The sequence below is a fragment of the Ornithodoros turicata genome, chromosome 10 (genome assembly GCF_037126465.1).
Source record: "Ornithodoros turicata isolate Travis chromosome 10, ASM3712646v1, whole genome shotgun sequence".
Classification (NCBI taxonomy): Eukaryota; Metazoa; Arthropoda; class Arachnida; order Ixodida; family Argasidae; genus Ornithodoros; species Ornithodoros turicata.
Window position 1 is genome coordinate 4,194,119 of NC_088210.1, and position 20,073 is coordinate 4,214,191.

General features: G+C 44.0%; 1 protein-coding gene, 1 long non-coding RNA gene and 1 other non-coding gene across 3 annotated transcripts in view; 1 reads left to right on the plus strand and 2 right to left on the minus strand.

Moving 5' to 3' along the window:
• Positions 1-4,151: 4,151 nt before the first annotated feature.
• Positions 4,152-4,224, plus strand: Trnas-gcu (transfer RNA serine (anticodon GCU)). The gene has a single exon. It is a non-coding gene; the product is annotated as a tRNA-Ser (tRNA).
• A 1,720-nt stretch (positions 4,225-5,944) lies between these two features.
• On the minus strand, positions 5,945-7,578 carry LOC135370958 (uncharacterized). The gene is made up of 5 exons (XR_010415478.1): positions 7,215-7,578; positions 7,049-7,144; positions 6,304-6,440; positions 6,164-6,237; positions 5,945-6,104 (listed from the first exon to the last, which is right to left on the minus strand). It is a non-coding gene; the product is annotated as an uncharacterized LOC135370958 (long non-coding RNA).
• A 10,177-nt stretch (positions 7,579-17,755) lies between these two features.
• Positions 17,756-20,073, minus strand: part of LOC135370266 (uncharacterized) — a 65,209-nt gene continuing 62,891 nt past the window's right edge. Inside the window, exon 11 of the mRNA XM_064603978.1 lies at positions 17,756-17,784. Within this exon, the coding sequence (XP_064460048.1) occupies positions 17,781-17,784 (4 nt within the window). The 3' untranslated portion in view covers positions 17,756-17,780. The remainder of the gene's footprint in view (positions 17,785-20,073) is intronic.

Below are 20,073 nucleotides of genomic sequence, written 5' to 3' on the forward strand. Positions count from 1 at the left end.
TGATTGATTGTCTTTCCTTATTAATTCCATCTCCATCGTAGGCCATGCAGAAGGAAGAGACTTACGCAGGACAAATTCGCCAGATAACAGCTAGGCTCCAGGAGGTATAGGATGACGGGACGCGCAACTTTACTTAGTCACGAGAGTGTAAATTGTGGTACAATAGAACGCAATGCTCTGTGCGCAAACTTCCCGTTCCCTTCCGCGACCTTTCTGATGAGCGCATTATTCTTCCATTCACCGACCGCTCTCACATCATATTACCGTATTTTCCGGTGTATAACGCGCACCCCTAAAAACGGGCCGAATTTGAAAAGAGTTCCACGTATATAACGCGCACCGCAACGTTGCTACAAGCTTCTGTGCTGCCATCAGTGCACACAATAAACCAAGGCGGTGTATCATTCATGCACATTCATTATTCGAAGCATATTTAATCAAAGCCGTTAAACTCCGATGCAACAAAGTCTGTGTCGTATAGTAGACTTCAGTCGTCTCTTCGCTTTCGGTTTCGCGTCTCTTCTCAATCACGCCAGCCTTCTGAAATGAATTCAAGATTATTGACCTTAAGCAGCATTATAGCATTATTAACTTTTTATGAAGACCGGTGCCCTTTTGCCGGTTTTGTCAACTCACGCGAAGAGATTTGGGAGAAAGTCACTGCACACCCTGGAAGAGGCGAGAATGTGTACGTCACCGACCTGAGAAAGAAGAACCAAGGTATATATATAGACAGGTAGCGAAGCTCCCATAGGGCCCTGCGTCTTCAGATAACGCCATGATAGAGACTGTCAGCACCATCCATCCATTGCGCGGACTACTAATTTTGTAAATAAATGACGTCAGATATGACGTCAGAAGCATGAATAATAAGTAGTGCGTAATTAGCTATGGCACGTTCGCATTCGCGTACTTCGTTTGCGTTGTATGTCCTTCCCTTTTACCTTAGTGAACGATACTAACCACCCAGGGGAACAATACCAGACGAGAACAGAGAAAAATATATCATATCAGGTTGAATGATACATATCAGTTCGAAATACATAGAGATATCACAGGTTGTGACGAAGGGTACGTGATAATCCAAATAAACAGGAAGTTGAATTTAATGTCCATTCCTAACCTAGACCTACACGTACACGTAGTGATTACCTGTTTGTATTTCTTCAACGATTTATCATAATGAGTCCGTTGCAAAATACAAAGGCATCGTTGGTGCACAGCTGATTCGCTAACACTCACGCTATCATGGCCGGTCTTGCCATGACGGAACTTTTTTGTCTCAGGGCCAGCAACATGGGATGCATAGCACTCATTTGTTCACACATGTTAATCTTTGCCTTCAGCTTCCAGATGTGAACGTCGCTTCCTGTTTAACCCAAAAAGTGTACGAACTCCGGATTACTATACACGGGCACACGGACGGGTACAAGAATGCACGAACAAACGTGCCTCATGCTACACATGCGCAGTGGAGCAGGATACGAAAACGTACTCAGGTCGTAGATGATTTCGTATATGTGTACTAGTGGGGCAACCGATAGCTTTTCCTGCATTTAAATTATGAATAAACTATTAATTTATCCAAGATCCATGCGCGCGTCGTAAATATTTTTTGTTTACGACCGTGCCTGTGCTACCAACTCCCAGGATCGCACGAGTCACGGAGATGACAGTGTTGCCGGGTCAGATTTGGTTTGTTTAGCCGCCTTCGCTACCTGGTTAAATCTACCTTGGAAGAGCTCCGCAGGAAAATATTTCCGTGTATAACGCGCAGGAGATCTTCAAATCACTTTTTTGCTCTATAACTCGCGAGTTATACACCGGAAAATACGGTATATTAGGTAGCGTGCCAACAAATGTACACTTGTGAGAGATGGCTATTCTCTCCAGTACTCACCCACGATTTAGACTAGCCATGCAGTCATTCGTGTTCATTTGCCTAACATTATTCCATCGGAGCTGTAGTCCATAATTCTAGCATGCGTAGTTCGTGGTTCATATTTAGTAAGACCATCAGTATTGCTCGCGTAATATACTGTGCAAAGAAACGCTTAGAGTTCTTGAGCTTCACTTGGGTTTGCTCAAGAATATTTACAGAGTAGTGAGTCGTAGCATTTGTTTTTTTTTCTTCCTTCTTTCTTTCTTTTTTCGTTCTCATAACGTCTTTGGGTGGTAATTATAGTAAAAACTCTTTCTCTATTAAATTTTTACAAGTCTTAAAAACAAATCTCCCACAGGAACAGCTTGACAGAACTGCTACACTACGTGCTTTCATGATTATGAGGAAATTTCACTCGATGGAAATCGAGTTTATTCGAAAGATTATATGGAAATTTCACTCGATGCTTGTAGAAGCAATTGCCTGCGCAGAGTTCTAGTGGCTTTCTGTGTGCATTAAATATAAAGCATCTCCTGTAACTATAAAAAGAAAATGGATAAAATTTGAGCTGTTGTGTTCATGTTGTCTCTGTGCTTTTGCCCATGCTGATACTTTTTCTCTGTGGAAATCCTCCACCAGCTTTCCCGTATCTACGCGCCATTATCTGTTTGAAAAAAAAAATACTTGATTGTAACGTGTCTCTTGGCACAAAAGAAAAACAATAACGTGAACAAAATATCCTTGCTACTTCTTTTGCTATAAAGGCTGAAGCCCATGCTGAGTATTCTGCGGGTTCCGCGCTCAAGACCCTGGAAGAAGTGGAGAGATTGGCAAGTAAGTCCAGCAGTGTAGTCCTGTCATGCGCACCAACATGCGGCTTTACTAACCATCTCAAATTTGTTGTGCCAGCGCATGCGGATTTTCATTCGGTGTCTGCCATATGGGGGGCCATTGGTATGGTTTGAGACAGCAGGTTGCATAAATGAAAACTATAAATGCAGAGTAGCTTTCGGACTTGTAATATTTACAGATTAATTGAAATGTGCTTCAATATCAGTTCCAAGGTGAAACATATTTACTATTTAACAACAAGAAAGTCACTCAACAATTGGGTCATGCTGTTCATAACCGTAGCTTATTCAAATACAAGGCAAAATTATGCTGCTGTTGGATGTGCAGCTGGAAATGGAAGCTCTAACCGTTGTTAGTTATGCTTATCTCTGCCTAGTTATTGTTGTTCATTTTCAACTTATCTCAATTGGTCTTATTTGCAAACACATGAAATATAGCGATACAAATGTGGGAAATAAAATACTACAGTGAAGTCGACGAAATAGAGTTCGAAATAGGACGACATATCTTGGAGTATATTGCCATTAATATTGTAGCAATACGATAGGTATGCAATAGATGCGGTTGCAGTATACCTTGGCACATTAAGAAATCGGTCCATAATGTCACACACATATACAGAATAGGGAGACATGGTATGCACTCATAAGGCGCCAAAGTGCATCATAGAACTGAGCCCTAAAAATTGGTGGTGCACGGTAGGTAGGTAGGTCCAGGCTTTACCACTTAGTATCACAGGTATACAATAGCAATGTTATAAAGTACGTGGTCATAATGTGCCTTGGCCATAAAGCTCGCGTAACAGATAAGAGAATTAAGTTGGGTTGGGTTGCACATGTATTGCAGATGAGGTGGTTGGGTAGCGTGAAAGAACCACCTTCTCAAGGAACAGGTGAAGACAACAGACAAGGGCCTCCAGGGCATGTGATTGGTTGGATGCACGCTTCCCTTCTCCTTCCCAAGGTGTGCTACTATATCCCCAACATTTAACACCTCTTCCCTTTCTCTTTTTTCAATAAATATACTTCCGCAACATTTAACCTCCTCCTTCTCCTCTTCACATAGCACCACTCAAGTGCACTCAAGTGACTGCATGCTAGAGGAAAAAGTTCAGTGTGGTGAACACAACGCTGGCGAAACACCATAGTCTTATGAAAGCTGAAAGTCACTGAAAAGGTTAGCCAGCTGTAGGACTCAAACCCACATCTTCTGGATTATGGACTGTGTTGGACTATGTTGTTCCAGCCTCAGAACATCAGTTCTCTCTTGTTCATAAGTTGCTGCTTGCGTCGACTCCGTCCTATGAATGTGTGTATGAGTGAGGAAAAATGCAAGAGGTGAAAGGAGCATGAGTGGAGAGAGAGTGGCTGGTTGGTCCCTTCCGATGACGCAACCTTGGAAACCGCTGAGAAGGCGTGCTAGCTTAGCTCAATTGGTAAAACCCTGGACTGCTAATCCAGAAGATGTGGGTTCGAGTCCTACAGCTGGCTAACCTTTTCATGACTTTCAGCTTTCATCGTTCATTTCTCAGGCAATTTGAGGCTTTGTATGTGTGTGACCTTGTGTGGTTGTTCCAGCCTCAGAACATCAGTTCTCTCTTGAACATGGTCTTATACCCCTGTCACACGGACACTTTCGATCCGCATTGAGCCAATGCTCATCGAGCTCAACGCGCTCCGATCCTGCTTAACCAGATCGAGTTCGTCAAACGGATTTGAGATTCTCAAGGCAGCTTGAAGGCCGCCATTGGCATTCTCGAAGTCAGCGAATTTGTAGTGGTAAACAAAACATTACATTGATTTGCAAATGTTCCTATACAAGCCCATGGAATTTCACGATTACTGTTTTAGTCTAGGTATAAGGGGCGACTGCGGTTGCTGATTTGTTTAATCTCCACCACTCTCGACACCGCGCTTCCCGCGGCACAATGCGGAAGAGGATGCGGTTATTCTCGACTTTTTAGGAACATATTTGTCAGCGTACTGTCTCGGGGCTGTTAGCACCGCCTGTCGACAAGCCAACCTTTCGATACGCATAGAGTTGGACCGTGTAGCAGCATCGCGCACTGAACGCTCTTCAGAAACTCGATGCGGATCGGATTCAATCCGCATTGAATGCGTCGTGTGACAGGGGTATTAGTTAGGGTTCCTGTATTCTCCTCTCCGCTCCTCTCCGGAGAGGGTTGCGCCAACAGTCAATATTGTACACGTTTCCGAAACAGAGTAACTCAACACCGCTACAAGATACTCTGGCGGGGGGGAGGGGGGTATGTTTATTAAAAATAAATAAAGCAAAGGTAAGCCAGATGGATGTCGGCTTGTTATTAAAAAAAAGTGAAAGGGGAAGTCAGAAGAGGCAAAGAAAATAAGAAAACAAAAAGGAGGAAAGAAAAGGAAAAGAAAAATGAAGAACACAAAACTAAAGCTGAAGAATCACACACTCTGGCGGGATCCTATGATGTATGCAGAACTGGTATAAAAATAAGAGGAAGGAAGAACAGAAAAAACAAAACAAAAGAAAAACAGAGAGAACGTAAACAGTGAACGTGTGCACTATCAGTGTCAGCCAAATTTATACCTTTAAAGGTATAAATGGCTTGTCCTGTGGCGCATCCCCCAAAAGGGATAAAAATTATACCACTAGGTGAGGTATAATAATTTATCCCTCCAGCAAGGTATGAAAATTCAGACCTTGGGGTGCAAAGTATACACCATACATGCGGTATAACTTCAATACTGCAGGGTATAAATTGAATCCCAGTAACAGGGTATAGCAAAGGTATCAAAATGTAGACCCGTGGGTGCAAAAAGAATACCATTCACAAGGCATAACTTAAATACCTCAAGGTATAAACTGAATCCCAGGAACAGGGTATAGCAAAGGTATAACAAAGTAACCCTTGGGGAGTAAAATATGTACCATTGAGAGGTTCAAATTATATACCCCGAGGTATCTATTTAGTCAATAGAACAGGGTATAGTAACGGTATGGAAATCCACGCCGTAGGGTGCAGAATAAATACCGTTTAGAAGGTTTCTATCAGGTAATTTGAAGGTATAAATTTAATCTAAGCAGCAAGGTACTACAATGGTACAGAAATCTAGACCACTGGGTGCAGAACAGTATATTTCTTTGCACCAAAAGCACGCAAGGAATAAAGTGCGTCATGTCTGTACCTAAAATAACTTCAAAGACAATGCGAAGTGTTGTGAACCAAACGCAAAAATGTTTATTTACAGTACTACATAAATAAATTTACAAAATCAATGCACTTCTCCCGAGCCTTTGTCTCTTCGAGCTTTAAAATTGCCCTTTGGATGATGTTTATATCGATGAGCTTGATTATGGGGCAGAGAGGCAGCTCTTGTTCCTGAAAAGACTTTTTTTTAAATAATGCCTACATGCAAAGCAAGCGTATTTTGTTCTCACCTCTATGATAAGTGACGAAGACTACTCATTTTATCTCCGTGAAATTAATTTCAGGGCAAGGACGCACAGGTCACCTGAAATAGCACATATTGAATATTTATGGTCCCCAAAATGGGAAAAAGCAAAAAAGAAAAACTTACCGTCGCTATCTGCAATGAGGAGTAGTTCAGCCTCCGTGCCGTTTTCCTGTACGATCATCAAAAGATCTTCAAATCCCTGCTGCGCTTGTGCGACGAGTTCTCGTTGGACGGAACAATATTCTGAACTCAAGCAGCAGCTATACACAAAAAGATGAGAAGCTGTCAGTTTCGTTAAACGGCAAAAAGAACGACAAGAAAATAAGTAATGATGTAGTTTGATGTACTACATCAAAATACGTGCATACACAGTCATATTTATCAAAACGAACACAACTATCTATCTTTTACTTGGAATTTGGCGGTTTCAAATTGTATTCTGCATTTTCCCGCACAGAACGTCGCTGTCAATATTCCGCCAACGAAATCCGATATATATCGATATATCATCTTCTAATCCATCCACATACACGCTAAATGCAAACAGTAAACGCAAAACGGGCTCTTATGTCATATAATAACAAACGTAAACGCAAAAAATTACATACGCACGAAGGAAGAAGGTACAGGCGACAGGATTACGTTCGCTTGTCTTCTCGCAAGGCGCAATCTTGTCGTCTGTTCCTTTGTGCGTATGAGTCACTTGCTGCGTTTATGTTTGAAATTACTCTAACACACTCTAAAACACTCTTACATGCGGGTCGATTGAACGATAATTGGGGCGAAAGAAATAGAAGGTCGACGAGAACGGCAAAAGAACTTATGTCAGGTTTGTCTAGTACTGCACAAACACGTGAGCACATCATACCTTTGTGAGAACAGACTCCGGCCTCTACGTTATGAAGTTTATCCACCAGCAAACCTGCACCTACGCCATTTTGTCAGGTCACAGCTGTTACACAAACTATCAATACTATTAATCTAGAGGCGTTCAGCTCTCCTTAACCAAAAATAAATAAGGCAAGTTCTCTTACCAAGATGTTGCAAGCATTGCAGTCTAAAAAAGTCAACAAACTTTCGATGAGGTTTCCATGCGTTGGCCCTTGGAGGCGAAGAATCACCATGCAAAACATCCGCATAACTTGGTTGTATGCTTGACCTGCACAGTCTGCACTGGCGCTCGCTCGTGGAAGGCCAGCTCTGGCAGACTCTGGCACGAATACCCCATTGATAACAAGAAGACCCATGAGAAGCGAGGCCCATTCTCCTCTCTTACTTTTCTGGGTCGGTATTCAAGAACTCTAAAACGGCACAACAGTTAAGATAGCCGTTATTGTGTGTGGGCAGAGGGAGATCTCGTATCCGACTTCGAGTCGTGTTTGTGACGTTGTGTGCCCCGTGTGTGCCCTTCATCGCCCCCTGTCTCGGGGTTTTGCCATTATGATCCTCCCAGAAAATGTTTCAATGTTGCAAGGTTGACGTTAATAGAGGCCATCACGTTGTTCACCTTTAAAACGCGACGCTTGTTTGCCCTTCTGACATTTATATAAATTAAATAATACGCCAAGACTCAAAACCCCGTGTAGCATGCTTTTCATACATCCGCCCTTCTTTCTCCAACATGCATAGAACAGAGGAAAGGGTAATAAAACCACATGACCACAACAGTAATAGTACCCGCAATCTCTTTCGATACGATTGATACCAACACGCGTATAGCTCTGAAGCTGGAAGTATAATGTCGAGGACAGCGAAAAAAAAAAAAAAAAAGGCACACACACGAATGGAGTGCTACTGGAAATTCAAAATCAGCCCCACTAATGTTCATTTTCAAATTACCTTCCTTTATTTCATTTTTTCATTTGTTACCATTGTCCCCTTAATTGACAACAACTACATGAATGACGATGGGATGAGGTGATTCACGGCAACAAGTGCGGTAATTAAAAAAATTACTCCCCATTATTTATTCCATAGACACCTCTGGGGTTGCTGTCATTTCGGGTATCCAAAAATGAGAAGAAAAAAAACAGTCATAGGTAGGTCAGTATTTCTTGCAGCCGACCACAGCAAACAATTCCATCATCACCACCCTCATAGTTCATAACAACAAATGCCACACGGTAACGGGTAGGGAGATTGCCCATAAGAGAAATATATCAAAGCCGAGGATAATTCAGGTTGATTTTATAAGTTTGATTTTAAATTAAGATGATGTGTACAAGTACATAGAAGGCTGTGCTATTGCAACAATATTTTACGTTAACGGAAAGGTAATATGGATAGTAATAAACGGAAGCAGAATCATATGAAATAGTGTTGCACATAAAACCGAAAGGAGAAATGTAACATGAAATTCACGAGTGCTTTCCTACACGCGAACTGCAAATTCCTGGATACGTAAATGGGCATTTTTTCTCTTTCTTACTTTTATTTTGCGTGCTAATTTCGTATTAATTTTACGTGCCATAAAGTTTGCCACCCACGCTGTTTATCCTTCAGATGGACAAACGCGTTTAACGATATGTTTGTAACGTTAACGTACTCGTGACCAGTGACTTTGCTCAGAATCGTGCACCCTTTGTTATCTCAACGTCAAGTTAGGTTAGGCCAGGTAAGTTTTTGCTAGGTTAGGTTACGGTAGGCCAGTGTAGATTGCGAGTAATTATCCGCCTTTGGCATTTCTGTGGTGAACAATTGTACGAGTGGCCGGAAGGGACAGCACCACAACAAGTATGACGCGAAAGTAAACTACTGTAAATAAATGTTATCTGACTATAAAATGCACAGTTGCGTGCGTGAAACTAATACCCCTGTCACACGACAAACCGAATGACATTCCCATCGAATGACAATCGCACCGAATGTCATTCGTTTGTCTTACATCGAGCTACACGAAGAAACAATGTCATTCGCAAATGATGTCACGATAGCGGTTCCGAAGGCGCTTGCCAATAATGATAAGCCTTTTGGCCAGTTTCTTCGAAGCGAAGGGGAATCACATTGCTAGGCTTGAATTTGATAACTTCCTTTGTCGTATCATTTTCGTAGAGTTCATCCAATGTACTTAAACTCGCTATTTTTATGTGTCGGGTACCGTCTATCGTATCGTGCAGCATCTCGCATATGACTGACACTCAATGGGAACAGAGTATAGCTTCGAAATGTTAAAAACAGGAAGAGATGAAACATCTAGTATTTATTATTTCCTATGATACAAGCTTTCGCCCAGAGCCCTTCTTGAGAATAAAGACTAGTGGGACGGGGAAAAGGGGGAACAAAAAGGTAAATGGTCGAAGAATGTTCCAAGCGCTCACCGTATTTGGGTCAGGTAGCTATGGAGGTTGAGTTCGAAAACCGGTTAAGTGTATATGCCTGTCTGTCTTGCATGGGAAGACCTTGAGTTTTGGGAAACAATGCTGACCAGTGGTTGTTAGTGGAATTTTGCGATTTGGAATGGTTCCTGATTTTCGTCTTTTGTTGCTATCCGTAAAGTTTGACTGCCTGATGACAATTTTATGTGTGTCGTAAAATCATGTTCCAGCAGTAGAAATTTGCAGTACGAACATGTGTGGAAGCCTGAAGTTTTTTTGAAGGCTGTAAATTACGGTTCCGGGACATTTGATCGAACGCCGTTTGGTCGAAAGCCGTTTGATCGAACGCAGGACATTTGGTCGAAAGCCATTTGATCGAACGCCATTTGATCGAAACGGCAGCGGTCGTTCGATCGATTTTTTTAATTGGTTCACTTGGAGTGTCGAAAATGACAAAAAAAGACAAGGAAAAAAAAGCTGCATTTCTAAATGCAGTTATCCTAAGGAACATTTAACTTTGTGTAATCTGCTTCCCCGTAAACACATTCCTCATGCTAACCCACTTTTTAGTGTCCAAAAAGCAGTACAAGGGCCAGGGTTGTTCACCGTTATCCCGTTGGACAACCGAATAGGTTTTTCTGCTCTGACACGTGGTGACTAAACATGCTGTACTTGTTAATCCCCAACCCTTTGTGAAATAATAATAGACGAAATTAGTATTAAACATTTTGGCAAATGAATTAAAAAATAAGTAAATGAAATTTTTGATGTTTATTCCCGTCGAATGTGAACAAATTTTAACAGTGGATTATTGTTTGTAACCAACTGACCACTGTAGGAGAAAGAGCAGTGTCAGTTTATTTACTTTTCGCCCATGTGCAAGTGAACCTAAATTTAGTTCTTGCAACAGACATGTAACCGAAGAAGTCCTTCGAAACTTAGACAAGATTATAAGGCAGCAGATCTTTGTACTTTCTCTATTTCTTCGGATATCGTGCGTGTGTAGTGATTCGAGGCTGCAGATGCATACTCTAAGGTCGAACTAAGGTTTTACATGCTGTTAATTTAATATCTCTCGTTGTACCATGGCGAAATTTCGTTCTTAGCACCCACAGACTTCGCGTGGCTTTGCACATATGACTATCCCGTTTCAGACCGTTCCCTTTAAATATGTCGCCAGCAATAAGAAGGGTGCCCAGAACAAGGATAGACTATCGGCTGCTCTCAACCTGGGACAGCTTTCTTCAATATGTGTCCTACTGATGGGTAAATGACAAACGCCTGCAACTAACCAGTGGTCTCCCCTCTTCGGCTGCAAAAAGCAAAAAAAAAAAAGAAAAAAAGAAAGAAGAAATAAAAAAGCAGAGGGACACTGATTGCCTGCTCCGTATGCTAGAGTCAAAAGTTACAGAAAAAGTGGAGAAGTTACAGAAACAACACAGTGCATGCAGCTTTGAATTCCCTTCGATCAACCGGCTTTCGAACAAACGGCGTCGATCAACCGGCTTTCGATCAACCGGCTTTCGATCAAACGGCTTTCGACCAAGCGGCGTTCGATCAAACGCCTTCGATCAAACGGCTTTCGACCAAACGGCGTTCGACCAAATGGGCGGACACCGTAAATTACTTATAGTATTATTTTCTCTATCATTCTACACATCCCATGCATACTGTGCAAAGTCAACAAATGCACTTAGAACATTTATTCTGTGTCTGTGAAACTGCGAAGGGGTTTACGCCGAAACATTCAAAAATGCACTCTTAAAAAAACACCCGTGAAAAATCCGCGCCGCAAATAAACACTGCGAAAATAAATCGTAGTTAGGCTTAAAGAGGGAATGTCCCGAATGCTAATTCAAAGCGATACATATGTTTGCCATGCAACGCACAATTCGAACGTTTCTTAATGACATTTCTAGCGTTATTAATGCTGTGTCATCTAAGAGGAGCTGGAAAAATTGAACTATCCAGCTTCACATTGCAGAAGACGACGCTCGTATGAATACAGGAATAACAATGAATTCGAACACCAACATGCTGTTCCGACACGTCCACCCTACTAAGGATAACGGCCGCTAAAATGTGAATTGCATTCGCTAAAAGGACATACATTTTATAGTACACTAGAAATAAATAACTCGTTTTATGTAGGAAAATTCCAACAACAACTCATGGTGTTTGGACATCGTAGTTCACAGCAACACTTCTACGACAACACTGCCGCATTTTGTATTAAAACGACGCAGATGGCAAACCAACTCAAACTTGTGAATATAGCCGCTAATGCACGAAGACGCATGATATATTCCACTTATAACTTGCATCCGCCACATGGCATCACTGAAGCACATCACTAAATCACAGTATTCTTGTGTTTTATCGACGCAAAGCTACAGCAAAACAGCGCAAGCGGCCATCTTAGGCAACCACAAACAAGTTATACCATTATAATGCAGTATACCTTCCCTGGCGGAGCAGGTTGCCAACGAGGTCTCGCGGAATGCAAAGGTATAAAAAAATAACCCTGAAGGTATAAACGTGGAACATAATACTGCCTTTATACCTACTGACAGCGCGCAAGGTATATCGTTGCAACATGACACTTATTTATACCATTTGAAAGGTATACATATAGCCCTTATGGTCTAAACGACGTGACAAGACCCTCCTTTGCACCCCGTTTATCCCTTTTTAGCACCATTTTGGCTGACAGTGATACTGAAGGCATTACGCCTTTGAAAACTGAGTGCAAAAGGAACCAAATGCATTGAATCCTCGGTGTTTGACCCGAAATGCGCGCAATATAATGAATATGGTCAGTGAAATGGAGCAGCGGGACTTGAACCCGCTCCCAACAAATATGCGCTCCGAAGATCCTACCGTTACACCTCACTGGCAGCTGCTGGTACCTTTTCGACTGCTTCGTTTCATTGATCTGATTGCTTTGGGCGAAATTCAGGCTATGTGTTGTGTCATCCTCTGTGTTTCTTCGCCTCACCTTCTACTGTGATAATGAGTATGGTGGGCGGATACATATTTTAGAAATTGCAATGCATTTTTGGGTTGGTGCCTCTTCGCTCTTTTGACCAGGGCACGCCGAGCCCCAACGGTTGGTGTCAGCCTCCTAGCGGGACTTCCCGGGGGAGGCGGCGCCCCCCCTAGTTCATGTTCCGGGGGGGGCAAGGGCCCCCGCGCCCCCCCGCAGTCGGTGCCTATGAGTTACGGCAACGCACTCACAAAAGCTAAGAGGTACGTGACTTGTTCAATCCGCGAAGCCTACAGAAAATTTAGGAACAAGTATCCAGAAATAAGGCTTAGCTTGAACAAATTTTACCCCATTCGGCCCAAGTGGTTTAGTATTAGCCCATGCAGAGAGGAATACTAATGCAATTACTGTGCAAACTTCGAGCTCACCATGACAGCTGTCATAATAGCGCTATAACCGCGTCTTTAACTTGATTCGCGTCCGCCCTTGGCGACCTCCCGCCGACCAGCTGCGGGAGGGTACCGCGTAGGGGTAGCGCGTAGGGGTAGCGCGCAGCACTTGCACACTGTCACTTTAAGAAATCGTAGCGTCACCGACAATCAAATACGAATCTCAATTTTTTTACTGTGTGTTAGAAAAGGGTTTCTGCGCAACATCTAAAAAATAGCGGCAACTTTTTGATGGCCATTTTTTGCTAGCGCCGGCCAAAATACAGCTAAATCGCGGTACCGCCTGTGGGATTACTACAATCTGCTTCTAGAAGGTTAAGTCTAGAACAATGAAAATGATATCAACAGATAGGGAATGCAATGCCGAAACGAGTAGTGTAGGTTCCATTATTTTCTGATAAACGGCCTCAGTACAGGAAGTCTCGGAAAAACGGCGTTTTCCGCGTTTTCTTGCGACTTTGCCATTTTTTTACGAAAAAAGTTTCAGTTGCAAACGGGTAGGAAGAAGACAGTGTTTTGATCAGGTGAGCAAGTGAAAAAAATTTTGGTTCTTCTAGTTCTCCACATAGTTCTCAATAGTTCTCAATTGAGAAGCCCGCAAAGTCGCCCTTAACAACTGGGTCACATTGCGACCACTTTGTTTCTTCCCCTCTCCCTCGAAAATGGCTGAAGGTTGGGACTTAAATATAGGCACATTTTATATCATTTCCCATCCCCTGCAGAATATATTGTTTCCAAAAAATGGGGGATGGTCGGGTTCCTTGCTTGGTGGAAATTCGCTGGAATTAGCCTACTCAGTGCATATCGTCATTTTCTCAGTGTCGTGGTGACAGTGACGAACAGCACTGACGGCTGCGCTGGCCAAGAACGCGCCTCTAGTTGAATTCGCCATATTGGTCTAATATTGGGAGCCCATACTGAACCAATATTGGCAACCCAAATGGGTCCAGTATTGGACCAATATTGGCGTGCTGCTTGGGCACCCGTGTCTCACAAATGCCAAAGCAGCACGGCAAAATTGCATGTTGAAACGTGTGAAATGCCCAATTGTGTACGTCTTTACATCCAACTTCACACAGATAATACACGTTGTTCAAAACAGTCAACATACGTGGCGATCACGTTGTAACATTCACTTGACTCACTCAACAACTCAACTTTCCACTTTCTGGAAGTAGCTGCCATCTCTCTCCGCGATGTCAATGCCAATCGGTCGAACCGACTGAGAGCGAATGTGGTCTTTTGAAAGAAATCATGTGTCCTACAACTAATGCACATGCGCAACAGTCGGATCGGACATTTCGTACGAGCTAAAATGTCGCAGGTATCTCTAATGATAATGGAATTGTGGCATCGTCAAGTAAAAAACACAATGTCTGATAGGAAGAGATGGCTCTTCTGTAAAGCTATGTGCTTTCAATTTACTGCAGGCAGTGTCGGTTGCTGAGCCGGATATCCGTCACCATCAAGAAAGTGTTTCGCTCCTTTGCACTTTCAGAGAGAGTTGAAAGTTTTTGGTTCATAGACTATCGTGGTCCCAATGAAGACTTCTGATGGATGTTTGGCATTGGTAGTTCTGTGGGACTGCCTGTGTCTTTCAGCAAGACAGGCGTAGCACTTGTTCTTCATCTTTGGGGTGATGGAGTGTTGTTTTTGTAACTGTATACAACGTGAGTCAATGAGATCTGCAGAAATGGAAAAGCAAAAAGAAGAGAGAAGTAATACCAGTGATGAATGTTAAACCAGGTAATGCTATATTATTATACGGACTACCCATTGGCATTATTACAGAAATACTGGTAATATTGGCACAAAATGGGCTTGCCAATATGGAGCCTGGTTGCACTCTCCATATTGGTCCTATATTAGCAGCTCATGTTCGACCAATATTTGCAATCTTGGCAGCCCTTATGGGTCCAATACTGGACCAATATTGGCATGCTGCTTGGGTCCCGGAACATCTGACGGAGCAGCTGTATTTCACGCTGCGTGCTATGAGGTGGATCCCCATCGTGCTGGAACCATATGCGGGTCTGTTCAGCAAGAGGCAGGTCATCAAGAAAGCTGAACACTTGCTTTGCCAGGGTGTGCCAGCTGACTTGGGGAGCATCTCCTACTTCTTTCAGGATCCTGTTTGTTTGCCACGACCCACTGACAGGGATTGGGTGTGACCGGCTCTGGGTACTGCAGTGGAAACTGCCTGTTGTGGACAGTCTCAAAAATGCACGCCTTATGGTAAAAGAGCTCAGCACTCTAGTTCCTGGAAACATTTCACAGTATTGCGGCCCGTAGAGCAATGATCATCCTTGTTTTTTACTTGAATGGAACACATGGTGCCATCACTGCCGTTCACTTGTTCACTGCATTCACTGAAACTGGAGTGCCAAGCGCCAAAACTGTATTTCCTTCTCTACTTGTCAACACGTCAGATTACCTCATTTTTGATAAGATAGCTGTGATTCCCATACTCACCGCATGTGTTTGTTCTGTGGGTAAAAGTGTATCCCTTCCCTCCTCATGTGGTGTTTCCAATGCAACCTCCTTTCTTCGCAGCTTTGCACTGAAACTAGAGCTTTCAAAATAGAGAAGTGAGAAAAAAGAGAAGACTTCAGAGTGAAGGGTCATTTCTACGGATTCTCAGCAAATTTATTTCGGTGATTGCCATTATATTAGGAGTGGGATTACATGCAATACAGAGTAAAATGACCACAGGGAACCTATTTCTGCAAAGAAAACTTTGGGTTGCCTTGAGAAATTTCGAAGTTCAATTCAAGAAATTAACTCTCCATCAATTGAAATGAAATAATATGTTACCAATATATGGCAAAGGTTACTGGCAAAAAAAATTGCTTGACTGCATGTCTCTCCGTGCCCTACATTGTTACTATGAATTTCTATCATCACTGGTGGACCACCTTGTATATTTCTTGTTTTTTTGTATGAGAATTGGTTGCCGGCAACGCACAGGGTGCTTGGGCAGGAGCTGGATGCTCCCCAATTAGTGTGGTGACTTCCTGTAGGGTCCTAATTACTGTAGGGTCCTAATTAGGTGTCATCGCTAATTTAATTGTGTCCACCTTCCCAGTGCGTTGTCGGCATCCAGTGGGCAACGTTTACTACAGCGCATATGCACAGTGAGTGAAGAGGGATGAAAGTAAGGAGAGGATGTGTAAAGAGTGCAACGCGGCGTTCTGGCAGTGCAGCTGCGGTGGTTGACAGGTTCAGAAGTGTCTCTGTGTGAGCACAACGGCTTATGAAAGCTGTGCAAAAAAGCTGTGGTAACACAGGCCGAGGCTGCGAGACACCATTGTAAAGCTGAATCAGAGGCAGCCTGGAAGACCCGTTTACACGTGGATGCTGTCTTGCGTTAGTGCCATGTACGGTCGTGTAAAGTGTTGTTTGGCATTGAGAAGGGGAGTTCTCAATGGGTTTTTTAGTTATAATTGGAATTGGAATTTTTACTAGGGATCCCTGACCTGGCAGGCCTTCGTCGGCGCTTGCTTGCCACGGTGCTGAAATGGCTCCAGACACCCTCGGCCTGACGCAGCGCCCTGCAGTACTGGCGTGTTGGTGTCCTGTATCACTCCATGTGCTTTCAGGAAATTGTGCACAGAACAGGAGGCCAGCAAGCTTGGTTGCATTCCCTGTTGCTGCTTGTATGCGCTGCTGGAGCATCCTGAATTTCTGGGACAGCGTGCCGAAGTAGCACTCTACCGTCCTTCTTGCTGTAGAGTACCTGTGTATAGTATGGCACAATGACAAGTTCTTCGCTATTGAATCCCTTTATATGTGTCTTAAGATGTACCAATAGTTGTACATTAGTTGTCCGTGTGTCATGCTGTTGCCCCCGTATGCCCGTATTACATTGCAGGTTGATGAAAATGCTCCATCCCCAAGAAATATGTAGGGCAATGGTATTTGCCTCCCTGGCAAAATTGTAAAAAAAAACTGTTGACAAACTGGAATCCTTCAAAGCTCTTTTGACATTTCTGGACACCATCGGACCTCGATCGTTATTGCGAAGGGGTTCATTATTTCATTCCCCACCAACAATGGGGTAGAGCCATGAACCAACCACTCTTCATCTCAAAATAAAGCTGTTGTTGTTGCCTAACTGGAGCATAAATCATTTATAAATTGATTTCATGCAAGGAATAGGGCTCGTGCATTGTGTTAACATTCCAGTTTGCCCCTCACCTGGAAGCTGTTCATTAGGTGGAAGTTTCAGCTCTTCATTCAGCATCTTTTGGTGAAAGGGTGTTGGCTTGAGTACTGCGGAGTTATGAACCCTTCCATTTATCCCAGCATTGACATAGAGTGCCTCAAAATATAAAGTGCATTGAACATTCATTCATTGGTAACGGAAGCTAGCACCCCCAAATTTACTCAGTATTCCACACTGTTCACTTTCCCCACTTTCCCTTGGCAACTGTAATCCCGATTTTTACCTTCCCGACAACTGCCAAAAAGTAGGATGCTGTATTGCCTCTTGTAATTATAGTAATAGGATCCACTGTTTCTGGGCCAGTGGATTGTGATGTGTTTCGCATCGATTGCTCCGAGACAATGTGGGTAGTAGCACATGGAATTGAGCTTGTTGGCGACGTCGAGCCACTGTTCAGCCGTGGAAGGCAGCTTTATATACCTGGAATGTCATGAGCAACATTTGGAGGCAACTGTGCAATGTTCACCTGTACAAACTGTGAGATTTTTACTCTGAGGGTAAATAACGGATGCAAAAATACCTACTTCTGTCCCCAAATCCTGATCAATGCAGAACATGTCCCATACACAGTGCTGTGTACTGCAGTGACACCCATCCGGTACTGATATTGTAGGGATCTCATTGACTCACCTGAAACGATGAGGCACATAAAAGTGAAAGCTGGAAAATATCTACGGTCATCCCAGTCGAAAATCATAAGCTGAACTATTTGCAAACTGTGGTGGTTCCATGTTCCACAAAAGCCGGCTGATGGAACAAATCCCAGCAAAGACTAGCTCAGATGGATACACCTGAAATCAGCTTTGATGGATCCAGCTGGAATTGTTTCAACTGGATATTACCCAGCTTGTACCGACTGTGCGTGGACTCCAGTTCTGCTGGAACCTTTTTCAACCGGATATTATCCAGCTTAATTAAACAGTTCTACATGGACTCCAGTTCTGCTGGAACCATCTCAGCTGGCCAGGCTTCTGGCTTAGGCAACCTCAGCCGGTCTCCTCTGGTAAGTTGGAACAAGTTCAAACCCACAAGAACCATTTAGAATCAGCATGATCCCTAAGTGGTTCCAGCTTGTGATTTTCGACTGGGTTATACATGCAGACACATGTTGCTATTCATCCAGATGGTGTAGCGAGCTTTCCTGAATGAGTTTCTATGTTTTATGTTCTGAATTGCTCATCGGTAAAGATCGTACGTGTCTCGAGGAATCGAAGAGTGAGGTCCGGGCACTCTTCCGGATGTGTGATTTCACGCATATTTGCGTCCTCCTTTTGGACGTGATGCTTCACGAATGCGTAGAAGTTCCTCGAAAGCGTTATGGGAATTCCTTCCCATTTCCCCGACCACCCTCGCCCATCCTGCCCATGAAAGAATTGAAGACAAGTCAGTCAAACATCGAAAGGTTTATTCCATACCTGGACAAGCTAAGGCCGCTCCCTGGGCAGCACCGCCTAGATTGTGCCGCTCGCAAAAGTCACCTGTTCCAACTCTTGTCGTTCCTTTTACCGGTTCCCGTGTCACTCCCTTTCCACCTTTTGGCAATCGCGCCCTCCCGTAGCGGCTCCTTCGTCGCCTTCTACTGGAGCCCCCTATAGTCTTCACATCCCCCCACCCACAAGTCCAGAGCACTGGGTCTTCAGATCTTCGTTCGGATCTATTTCGATGAGGACGTCGTCCTGCTGGGGGGTTGGGGAGCGCAGCTACTCCCTCCGCTTCTTGCAGCAGCTCTGGGCGGAGCCGGCGGATAGTAGCCAGGGCAGTGGCGACGTCGCCAGGTTCTGGGCGCGCTCGTTGCGAGGCCGGTGGAGGACTCCCTGTCGATGAGTGGCACGGCGGAACTCCGGGACTTTACAAATAGGGCAGAGGAGACGCTGCTCGTCTGGCGTAAGGGGTTGAAGAGGGTGCCTCAGGGTGCCTCTCCTCGAGCGTCTGGTCCCGGAAAGGCGGGGGGGGGGGGGGGGGCGGGTCGGCGCTCCTGCGCGGGCGTGGCTGGGACGACCACTTGGAGTGCGAGGCCCACGACACTGGATAACCTTGGTGGACAACTGTCCACGTAGCCGCTGATTTCTGCCGGAGAGGGCCTGGCTGGCGCCGGATTCGATGGTGGTCTCCTGCGCGACCTGCTGCGTCGGTGCATACTGAACCTAGAAAAGCTAGAGGGAAAAGCAGTAAGAGGGAGACTCCGCACTGCGAGTACCTGGATAAGCACTCCCCAAATACAAACGTGGAAGTCCGCGTAAGGGAAATCACAATAATATATACTACATCGCGAGTACCAGGTTGTGGTGACCAAAAATAGTAAGTGCTACGTGCGCATAGTGTCGTAGCTGAAAGCAGATCCGGAAGGATCCACGCGTAGCTGATGCAATGCGGGCCTTTCAGTGTCCCTAACTGCGATCCACCTCCGCCCAAATACGAAGGGATAACATGCTTGGGAGAACAACACAATCGAAGCATGGCTTGCTCGTCCAAACCAGCTAAAAGCCGGCAATCAATTGAGTATAACAGAGATCTAGTTGGAAGATATCGTGAATAGCACGATCTTTCCGTGTTATCGCGATGACGCTATCGAAGCGATATGCTCGGATATATCCCAAGCAGCACAACCCAATGTACTGAAAGTCGAGTGCAATAGGGGTGGACGGGTAGGTGGAAGGCCTTGAACAGACTTGTGAAACTAAAGAACATTGATAAAACACTACCGGCCACCAGAGGTGGGCGTTTGTCCTCACTAGACTCGCCCTCACCTCAATTTTCTGGGAGAATATTTTCCTCACCTCATCTCAATTTTGTATTGAAAACTTTTCCTCACCTCACCTCAAATTCTGTTTGAAAAACTTTCCTCACGTCACCTCAAATTTTTTTTAAAATGTTTCGTCACCTCAGCTCTCCTAAATTTTTTATTGAAAAATTTTCCTC